The sequence below is a fragment of the Mercenaria mercenaria genome, chromosome 18, assembly GCF_021730395.1.
Source record: "Mercenaria mercenaria strain notata chromosome 18, MADL_Memer_1, whole genome shotgun sequence".
Classification (NCBI taxonomy): domain Eukaryota; kingdom Metazoa; phylum Mollusca; class Bivalvia; order Venerida; family Veneridae; genus Mercenaria; species Mercenaria mercenaria.
In genome coordinates, this window is record NC_069378.1 from 18,819,485 (window position 1) to 18,831,363 (window position 11,879).

The 11,879-nt window shown below is 35.1% G+C and overlaps 1 protein-coding gene across 1 annotated transcript; it reads right to left on the reverse strand.

Moving 5' to 3' along the window:
• Positions 1-5,550: 5,550 nt before the first annotated feature.
• Positions 5,551-9,749, reverse strand: LOC123538756 (interferon-inducible GTPase 1-like). The gene is made up of 2 exons (XM_045323059.2): positions 9,595-9,749; positions 5,551-7,623 (listed from the first exon to the last, which is right to left on the reverse strand). Exon 2 carries the CDS (start codon positions 7,603-7,605, stop codon positions 6,424-6,426), a length of 1,182 nt encoding a protein of 393 aa, XP_045178994.2. The 5' UTR covers positions 7,606-7,623; positions 9,595-9,749; the 3' UTR covers positions 5,551-6,423.
• Positions 9,750-11,879: the final 2,130 nt, after the last annotated feature.

The window sequence follows — 11,879 nt, forward strand, 5'->3', positions numbered from 1 at the left end:
AGAAAGCAATGGGCAAAACTAAACAGAAAGGGGATCTAAGGTTATGGAGCCTGCATTTCACAGAAACTGTCAAAAGACGAAATTAAAAAGCAGGCACCATATCCAAGTGGTGATTATACAATACCCAAAGCTATAAAAGCGGGAATATTGGAATCACCCAAGCCGAAATGTTCACGCTGAGAAACTAAACAGTATAAAATAACACGACATAAAAGTCGTGCTGAGCGATCTGAGAAGATCGAAATACGGCAATAAGGAGACATTTTCATCAATTTTAAAGTAACGTTCTATGCACAGTTTTAATGCATATTATTTTGTTTAACTTTATGTTTTTAACAACATATTCGTGTTTAATTTACTCCTCCTCTGTGTATTTTGGGCATAAGAAGGAAACGCTTCCCAAAACTTTCACAGGGAAACACAATCTCAGAAGAACCCATCTGTCACATTTATCACAGCATCCTCATTTCACCAATGTCAGATGCACACAGAATTTCAACACAGTTGGCATGAACCTCTCACAAACTGAGAAAACTTCATTGTAGTCTCCATCACCAGAATCAGAAATAATGAGGACTGGGGATTCTACACGTGTCTTTCGATTAGTCCCGAAGTGCTAGGTTGTGGTAAAGGTCTAAGAAAGACAGAGGTGTTCACAAGTGAGTCCTTCTTGACCATTGACTTTTGTTGCTTTTTCTGTTTGGGTGGGTGGGGGTATTGACTTTGTTGTTTTCTTTCTGCTGGGCAACATGATCCTTCATATTTTCGTACACTGTGTCCTCATTTATTGGTTTCCCACCCACGACCTTACAAATTATCCCCCTGACCTTTGCGACAGTGACGTTCTCTGGGATCTGCCAACCCCTATTCTCTCGTAAAAGCATACTAGCTTCAGACATGGTTGGTTCCTCTTGCGAATTAGATTCATCACCCTGTGGTTCTTCAGGACATGTGCTAGGTTCAGTGTGTGGCTAAAATGTCAATGATGGTGCTATGGATTTGTCACTAACGTGGCTTTTTCAACTTTTATTCAGGTCACCTATCAAGATAACTTTATGGCAACTTGAGGCTAAAAGATTTGCTTTTGTCCCGGATTCCCAAGTGTACAGCATAGTCTGCTGCAAGATTGATTGTCTCTTGTCTTGATTAGCCAACCTATCTCAGCCATAGTCTAATCATTAAATATTTGCAGAGTTTCTTACTCAAATGTAATCATTGAGGACCAAACATGACAGTATAAATGTATACTCTACTTTTTACTCTGTCTTTCAATGCAGTGACTGGGATGGGGAAACATTGGCAACTCTTTCAACAGATAAACATTGTTCAACACAACAATGTATGCCTCATGCAAATCACTTGTATTTACTCCGTACATTGGTCTGTGTCTGCAAAAGAAACATTGAAAGCTGACAATATTCGTAACAAAATACTATGTTGTGAACGAACTTTTCGGCACATCCTCTACATCTTTGTTTTGACATGTCACGTGATAAGTTATGAGAATGTATTACTATTGCAGACGTACACGTCTTTTCGACGATGTTTTATGGAAAAAATATCACCTTTCATGCAACAGGTAGTTTAGGAACAGTAAAATGAGTAAAATTGTTTATTACTAACACATAAATCGATGTTTTACCTTACACGCATTAATTTTTGTAAATGAAACATTCTCACATTCGTAAAAAAACCCAATGATTTAAGAACGCAGCCGACCCCGCTACCCCACCTTCACCAATCCACAAAAAAGCAAGACCAAGAGCAGCGCATGTATGGGTATGTACGAAATTCGTATGTTCTATAAGCTTTTGAAGGTATCAGAGAAACAAGAGAAAAGTAGTACAGTTAACTGAAAACAGCCAGAGGGCATATATCAAAACGGCTCAGTCCCAGTGGGCTTTAGAACTTACTTTTATGAAGTAGTCCACCTGTTCAGACAGATTCAACTAAGAAAGGAATTGGAAATTCATCTTTCCAGGGTTAACAACAAACAATAGGTATGTTTCAAAATGGGCGGGATAGATGGCATCTTTTAATAATGTTTCATAAATTTACCATACACAATTGACAAAACTGTCTATCATGTTTGTAAAAATATCCGCATAACAGTAAGATTTAGATATACCTTGTCACAAAAGTTTCTTTTAATAACCATTTAATGAGAATTATTTTCGCAGTGTACGATAACGGTAGCATATTTGAAGGAGTTAGCTGGTAATATATTGATTACGTTCATTCTAGTATAAAACTGCTGTTCTTGTCACTTTTCGGGGGTGTTTTAACAGGAGAGAAAACGTGTGTTAACAGAGAGATTCTCGCGCTCGCGTGCTGTTATAACACATTTATAACACGTTCCGTGGCAAAGCGTAAAATGTCATTCGGCCCCAAAACGGCTAATTCAAAACGAAAACCGTTAGAGAATCCTAACGTTAGTGATTACGTTCCGATTAATTGATGCGTTAATTGAGTTTGTTTTGCATGTGGTAGAATAAAGTTGTTTTTTATATTGTAAATGAAACTTTCATAAAACTGATCATAAGCAGATAGTTGCATATTAGCAGTAGATAAATGTGGAAAAATACATAGTTCAGCAATTCTAGTTTACTGGATTTTAAACGTCAATCTCTCATAAACTTTATGGAAAATAACATATAATTTTCCTCTGTTGTTAAATATTCTAGTTACAAATCAAAATCACGTAAAGTATAATGATGCTATAAAAGAGGAAGAAATGAACTTGTGTGAAAATAAACTGTTACTGAGAAATGAAAAGCATAATCCGTTGGTAGACATTCTCTGCTAGACAATATATGGTAGACATTGTCTGCTAGACAATATACGATATTAAACTAGAATTATTTCGCTGCTAAACAAGCTATAAAATTTAAAAGATAACGTTCAGGCTAACAGGGTCAATGCTCAGATCTGTTATGTAAACTTTTAGAAACTGCCATGTTTTAACGAGTCAAAAGCAAGTCAGTTGTGGCTGCGTAATGATTTACAGAGACATATTGCCACACTTTACTGCCCTATTAAGAATGCACTACTACTTCCCAAAACTTTTATCCAAAATATGTCTGTTTTCAGCAAAATAATTACCCTTTGAATGTATGTATGTATGTATGTATGTGTTTTTCATATTGATTAAGTACCACCTTAAGTATTTATTAAGATTATTTACAAGTGCGTTCTAAATCAATATATCATTTTAGCGCTCATACAAGTAAATTCTACACGCCAATATATGCGTTCGTTTTTCTTTTGCCTTTAAGGCATAAAATATATGTAAAACAAAAGATGTGACACTCAACATACAAAAGCTGCTTAAATATTGCCATCATAATATTAAAGATGATTTACTTAGCTATATTTATCAAACCAGTATAGTTACTTTCAGCCTGTGTAAAACTGCAAGAAAACATTTTATCTTTAACGGGATTTAACGCTATTTCTCAAGAACATTTAAGTTTAAGTATAATCTCTGATAAATACACCTCTGAGGAGCGAATACCTTGCTATAAAGACGATATTTTCTTTCTCATTTAATTCATAGTAAATTAACTTAGTTTATACTAATTATTTTAGGTCGATTGTGAAACAAGTTCTACAACTTATACTTATCACTATCGACAACTCATTCCTGATGGAAACTATCGCCATGAGGGTATGAGAGAAGAGAAGCCAGTTTCTCTTTTAATGCTGAGCGTCAAGCAAGGGAACTACTGGTACCTTTATTCGCGTCTTTGGTAGGACGCGGCCGGGGAACTAACATCTTCGCGCACTCGAAGCGGACGCTCTACCACTAGGCTGTCGAGGCGGTTAAATTAACTTCTCAAGAGCAACAACTTCTGTACAATAAATACATTTCCGTCTCGCTCTAGAAGTTGCATTGAACATACGATGAAATGAAAAATATTGTGATGATTTAATGGGTTTAACCATCTATTTTTCAACTGCATTTTATATACATACGGTGTTAAGTTAACATTAACAGTGTTCTGGATTCCTAACCCTAATCCTACCAACCCGAATCCTACCAGTAGTAACATACATGTATAGCAGCTACTGTACATGTAATTCTTATATTCTCTGCAAGTGACTGAAAGAAGTTTCCCGCATGAATCAGAGGTGGACGACGAGTGAGCTTAGACGTGATACATAAATCACCATGTAGAGAATATGTCTCGACCAGAATGATTTTAAGTATTTTGTTTCTTCCTGTTGAGCTAGGTAGATGATAGAGATGTATTGTAATAAGGAAACATAATTTCCATTCATCTGATCTTAGGATGTCAAGCTACAACTTCCTGATTTTAAGTATTTTGTTTTTTTTCCTGTTGAGCTAATAGATTACAAGTAGATGAAAGAGATGAACTGTAACAATGAAACATATCTTCTTTTTTCAGTTAATCTAAAACGGCTATGGTATTCTTTCTTTTGTTACATGTTCTCTTACATAAGTGTGAAAGAAAAGAAGTTTGTACGCCTTTAAATAAGTAAGACAGGGTTTATGTGGCTTTAACGCAAAATGCATGGAATTGAAATAATTGAGATTTAGTTAATGAATCTCAAACGTTGAGCAAAGAATGTTTCTTATCACAGTTCCGCATACCTGCAGGAATTAATCCCTCCAAAAGCAGCATGTATAAGTTATTTTAGAACGAAAAGCTGCTGTGTATACGCCACTATTTTGCCACCATTGGAGTCATTTCTGTAAACCGCAAATCTCTATTTACTCGGTAATCAGGCTCCAGTTGAATACCCTTTTTCCCAAAGTCGTTTGGATATAAAAACGAGACACATTTATTTATGTAAAAAAATGCCATTGCATCATCTAACAGATATTGTTTGAAATACGATAAACATGACTGTAGAAGCTATGTATTTTCTTAAACATGAAGACCTTTTTCAAAATTTGGAATATCAACCCGATGATCCTTTTTGATGTGAAGTTACCATTTTATATCGTAAAACAGAGGGTGTGGTAAATCTACTTAGCTCTTTCATTCATCCGAAAATTATTTTGCTTTACACTTACGTCATTTTCGAAAATTTACATAAATTACATTGTGTGACTCTCCTCTTTGCGTTTATCTGTGCTTGATTTCGCTAGCGCACTTTCATTTTTGTCTAAGAATGTTTAATTTTATGCGCCGTTTTAATTTTTGTCGTCTGTTAAAATTTATACGTGCGTTGATAATAACATTTTTATTGACTATTCATAAGAAATGATCATAATAATATATATTTGATTGCTTAATTTATCGGAAAACTTATTGTTAAATTTTGTGTAAAAAGTACGGTGACGGTGACATCGTCAAGTCATAAACGTATTTAAAGCTGCCTCTGTATTTTCAAAGATGTTGTATTCGACTCTAGTTAATTTTGCCAGGCCCCGATCACACGAGTCGTGCTAGCGCCGAATTTAATCCGGCCTTGTAAAACCCACCAGAGCCGAATACAGCTGTTATTATTGCTGCTTAATAATAAACTGAACTGATTATAGAACACAACCGAACAGGTACCAAAAGATGACTGAAACAACGCTGAAACAAACAACTATTTATCTATCAGGTGATGATTAATGAAAATACTCCAGGCACATGTATGATACGAAATCGGACTTCCATCCAGCGCATACGGATTTTTATTTCTGTCAATTCGTGCTTTTTTGTGAAAAACAAGCCGCATTTTAACAAAATATTTTATGGTATTTATAGTCACATTTGAATGTCTTCAATTAAACAACTGCTTCCTATCCAAAATATTTGACCTGCAATTTTCCGTAACGTCATGTTTTAACACGATTTTAAAATATTTCTAGCTCTGGAATTAATTAAGACTGTCAATAATTCTTACTGAGTAGTAAATTTGGATTAAGTGAAATGACTACTACACGAAATTATTGTTAAAATGCCTGAAGTAAATATATTAGTTAGGTTTTCCATGACTGCATACACTGGTAACCATAACAACAAATAGCGAGTATTATTTAGTTCAAGATCATTTCCTTTTTACATTTGTAATATATATACCCCAACTTTTATTTACATTCAAGCGCCAAGATGATACCTAGTCTTTAGCAGACAGGAAAATGTCACTATTTATTTACATGAACTACATTCAAGTCACATCCGGCGAATTATTACCGCATTCGTAAGTTCATCCAGCAACTCAACAAACTCTATAAGCGGAAATATAAAAAAAAATATCAGGATTTAAACAGCATCATAGGATTATTTCAATCACACAGTATAGAGATTTCATACACGTTCTTGCATTCAGACTAATTGCAGCATTTTTATCAATTAATACAACCGTGTCAGCGATGATCGGTCCTCCGGAAAAGGATATCTCGAAGGTATTTTTAGAAAATTTACTGTTAAAGCACCATATAGAGCGGGTATAAGTTTGTGTAAATTATCTTGTCAGTTTCTCTTTTCTCTTCTCTCTCAGAAGGTGAGTCAACACGTGTTTCTTCAACCCGTCTCTGCAATCAAATACCATTTGTAAACTTCCGTCAAGAATTTTTACGCACTGTTTATAAATATAACTCATTTCGTCCCTTCGTGCTGTTCGCACCAAAATATCTGCTCCTTTCCGAAAAACACCAGCGAAGCCACGGTAACCATCGACAAGAGTTATGACATTCGATTCTGGCATCTCGGTTTCCTTGTCGAATACTATCATAAATTTTTCGACACTGTTACTTGGTAATTGGAATGTGGTTTGATATTTATTCAAATTTTCTCTGTCTATGCCGAAGATACGTTGTTGTAAGATGATTTCTTGTTTTAGAATGCTGTTTGTCTCGACTGTGGATTTAGCGCGTGCCGCTTCTAATCCCTTTTGGCATATTCTGCTGGCTAACATTTGTTTCTTTGTATTCATCAATAAATCTGTGTCTTCAAAGTCAAAGGAAAATGGAATTTCGCCTTGTTTTGTTGATTCTGCAACGGTTATCAGTTGGTCTTGTAAAACACCAAATTCAAAATAGTTATTTACCTTATCATAACTGTCAATGAGAAATATAACTGGATTATCAATCCCGTTTCTTTCGAGATTGCACTTACAGCTGACCTTTATATCTTCACATATCTTTGACTTATTGTGGGCGCCGGGAGTTTCTTTAATACTTCGTCCAACGCAAGTGCGGATAAAGTAAAACTGCTTGTCCCGCTTTGAAATCTCCGTGACGATCCAACTCTCAATTTCCATAAATGTTTTCTCAGACAATATCAAGAAAAAATCGTACTTGTCAAAGTCTGTGCTCTGTTTGACATCTTTAATTTCAAGACCAGGTAATTCCCACAACGAAATTTTTGGGTTGTTTGGATGTTGATATTCTCTCGCAACGTTCTCTTCTACAGTGACGCCAACTTCAGCTGCTTCTCTATCACCAGGTTTAACATTCCTGATGTGGTTGATAAAAGATGACTTTCCGGATTTACCCTGACCTATCACCGCAATATTGATTTGGGTATATTCCCATTGCCAATTTCCTTTTGTCGTACCATGCTTTACTTTCACATCGTCCTCAATTTCTAATATGTCAGAGATTTCGTCACTTGTCACTGCGCAGTTGCCGGAACGTGAAGCCATTATAGTATTTCTGCCAAACTAGAAAAATATAGATAAAACATATCAAATTACATTTAGAATTTTATAAACTTACTAGATACACATGATCTAAATGTATATTCTAATATACTTTTCTCTGTTAAAACACTTTTACGCTAGAATGACGTCAAGTTAACGTGCGGTGACGGCAATGTTTTGTTGCGACTAAGAAAGAGCACTTCTATATTTTATCTACTATTTTAGATTAAGGGCATATTAGAATCGAAATCATTTATAGCAAAACTGTGTTTTAACACTATTTTTACACTCGGGCGGTATTACGTCGTACAAATAATTCACTCGGGCTGTGCCCTCGTGAAATTATTGAGCCCGACGTATAACCGCCCATAGTGCATAAATAGTGATAAAACACTCTTTTGCTATAAATTATTTCTAAAACAAAACTATATTGTCGTGTAATGAAAAGTAGGTTACATCTGCATGACTGATAGGAAAGAGGACTTTAATCGAGAATTATCAAGGTAAAATTCAACTTTCTTTTCCCTTTTGCCATGAGAACAACATATAAATACTGAACCAAAGAGCTAACCCGCCATTTGCTGTTTTGCAAATAGTTAAAAAAAATACTGAAAGTACATTTCTTAAATTAAGTGGACAGTTACATCTATCTCTAAGTATTAACATATCGAAATTGCGATAATATTAAATTACGCAGATATATAATTTTATGATTTAACTACCAAAGTCCGTTTTTGAAAAGACACAAAAATACACACGAAAGATACGTTTTTAGAAAATGGATATGTACAATTTATAGAAATCAGGAAGTGTAGATTTAATTTTTTTACTGGTTTGTTGTAGTATGTATCATGTTTAATACGTTTGTAAAATAAATTGCGCATAACTATTTTAAATGAATTCTTTTGTAATATTTATGACTGTAACACACGCAGCGGCTAAATTAGGCTGTCATCGAAAAAAAGGTCAAACTTGCAAATTGAAATGTATTTGTAAAAGGAAAAGATATAAATGTACATGTTAGAGTTTTTACATTTTATTTACATCTTACTGTCATATTTATAATAGGTATTTCCACAAGAATGTTAGAAAATCCATTCACCTGTAGCGGTGGTGGATACGCTTCATTGCACGATGATGGTGGTAGTGGATACGCGCGCAGGGAGCGCACTTGGGAGCGCCAGCGCTCCATGCGCTCCCTGTGGCGCTCCCGTCGCTTCTAAATGCGCACCCAGCGCTCCCAAATGCGCTCCGGGCGCTCCCTGCACGCATATCCACCACCACCACCGTGCAGTGAAGCGTGTCCACCAACAACACGACCACCACCGAATGTGAAAGGATTTTCAAAAATTCCCTCCCGATCCAAGATGGCGGATTTATATAGACAAAGAAGGAAAGAAGGAAAAAAGTGGTCTAAACTCAGGTCCACCACTACTGTGTGACGTCCCGAAACGACCTACGATGGTAAGACATGACGCGTAACGATACGAACAAGCACGCGACCATCGTACATCGATACGAAACGGTTCGAGACCGTACAGGATTCCTTAACTATGCCAACATAAGTTGACGAGAACTAATAATGGTTCTCCATAACTCGATTAAGAAGTTGGGTCTTTGTGGTCAAGCAATTTAAGTCGCTGACTCTTTTTCCCTTATCATTGTGGGTTCGGTATCCAGCTTCTCTGTATATTTACCCTGCAACATGCAGGTAGTGCTACTTAAGTGTCCGTGCGTTGTGAAATAATGCACGGTTTTCATATAGGGTTTCCTTCAACAATTAAAGTGGGAAGCTCTAATTTATGTCGCTGTGTCTTTAAGTCCGGCAAAACAAATAAGAAAACAAATTTATAGCTACTTTGTTTATTGTTTTTGTGTCAATCCGTTTACACTATATATTGCATCTCATAGTATACCGATAGTGGCCACACTAAACAAATATCTCAGTCTATCTTACATTAGAATGAATTACTGAAAAAAAGCATACAGTACCTCTTATACCGTTGACTCAAATTAATGGCGAAAATTCAAATAATAAAACACTATTCCAATATATTTAAATATTATGTGATTAACTCTGGCGAAACCGAAAATAGTTTCAATCAACATTAGGCTACACAGACTAAAAATAAATATGATCTCAATGACATTATTTTTTAAAAATATATGTGATTCTCAACGACATTATCTTTATGCGTTTCAAAGTACAGAAATATTGACAAACTGATAACAGCAGTATTGTGGATAAAACTTGATTTTAGTTTAAAATCAGTAACGTACTTAAGTATATTCACAAGTAATATCTTTCTGAATAGGCCTTGTTTCATCATCATCATCATCATCATCATCATCATCATCATCATCATCAACAACAATAACAACAACAATATCAACATCATTCTCCTCCTCCTCATCTTGGACAACAACAACATAATCATCATCATGATCAGCAGCAGCAAACACATTATTATCAATGTCGTCATCATCGACGTCGATATCATCATCAGCATCATCATCATCGACATTTACATCAACATTTTATCATCATCATTGTCATCTTTGACGTCATTACTATCACCATCATCAACAACATCATCATCAACATCATCATCATCATAATCGTAATTGTCAGTTGTTTTATGAATGATTTCAATGTACTGCTGCACAGAATTTAATCAACTTTAAAGACATTTATTTATTTATTATTCCTTCTCTTGAGAATGAATATTATAGTTCAATAAGTCACACTTGACTGAACTACTGATACCAAAAGCTGTTGTCATTACAAGCTGGCCAATAAAACTCCGTGACCTTAGAAATAACCTCTGACGTTAGACTATTCTTTCCTAGTTGAGGCGACTCTCTGACTGAACGCGTTCCGTGGATTACATATTACTAAACCCGAGGATGTTATTTCCTCCATTCTTGAGAAACATAACATACATTCAGTCGACCAGATAGACATATATCAGCAAATTTAAATGTAAACAACTAAATATTATCGTTACATTGAAATGCACAGTTAATATATGAAAACAAACCCCATTGCGGCCCACTAATTATGCGCAACAAATTCACGCATCGAATCGTAAACGATTAACCGGGTCAATGTCTTATTGCCGTATTTACTCTACTGAAAGTGGTAACAGATTTAATTTGTTGTTGGATTTAACAATTTATGTTAAATAACTAGCGTAAATACTTACTTGAAATTTTTTGGCAGTATAAAACAGACATTGCAACCAAAATTTTACAAGATGATCATTTTATATTTATATAAATATGCCCTAGAAGGAACTTTGCTATGCTTTAACTTGTTTATTTATTACATTTAATAATTATGTGTTTTTTGTATATCAGCTCGACATTCGGTATTAAACATTTATTTTGTTTTGTTATATCAGCTCAGCATAAGACATTCCTCATTTTTGTGGTTTTGGTATATAAGCTCGTTATTTAACATTTATTTTGTTTTGTTATATCAGCTCAGCATGTGAAATTCATCATTTTTGTGGTTTTGGTATATAAGCTCAACATCAGACCTTTAAAATTTATGTTGTTTTGGTGTATCAGCGCGAAATACGACTTCTAACATTGGTTTTCTGAATAATCAACAACAAAACTATCTAAGAGACCCAGAGTGATATTGTTTTCCATTTCTATGGAACGAAACCAAAATAAACCCACAAGTACCCCTCATTTAGCTCTGTCTCTTTGTCTTAAACTAAAATGCAAAATAAACAGTAGAATACTTATGTAGTCGGTTCTTTTTCCCCTGTAGATGTCCGCGACGCTCGCTCCGATATATCATTTTGGAACTTTTAACAAACTGTTATTATCGTTGTTGTGTGGTGACATTGCTATTAATCTGGATCTGCTTCAAGGGGCCAGCTGGAAGCTACTCACAAGGTTTCTGATTTGTTGAAAAAGTATAGGGTATTCCGCGGTGTATAATTACCATGTAAAGTGATCTCACATTGCTGTAAAATATGTTGGATGTGTTTATCTTATTTCAGCTAAAACTCAAATCCATGATTATTTGCTAAAATTATATGGAATGATGCATTTTGTGTGAGAATATGCATGTTTTATCAATAGAGCATTTTCATGAAAAAAGAGAGAAAAGACACTGCCGGTAGCCGAGTTCAAAGTGAAAAAAGTGCCCCAGAGTGAAAGTCAACTTGTACATTTCTTGCAGTTTTTCAATAGTTCTTGGATAGTTCTTCCATTCTCAGTGGGTGGCATCAAAAGTTTAAATGTTAGAAAAGGCACATGAC

Coding starts and splice junctions, on each gene's coding strand:
- LOC123538756 (XM_045323059.2), bottom strand. CDS start 7,605: ATGGCTTCACGTTCCGGCAACTGCGCAGTGACAAGTGACGAAATCTCT.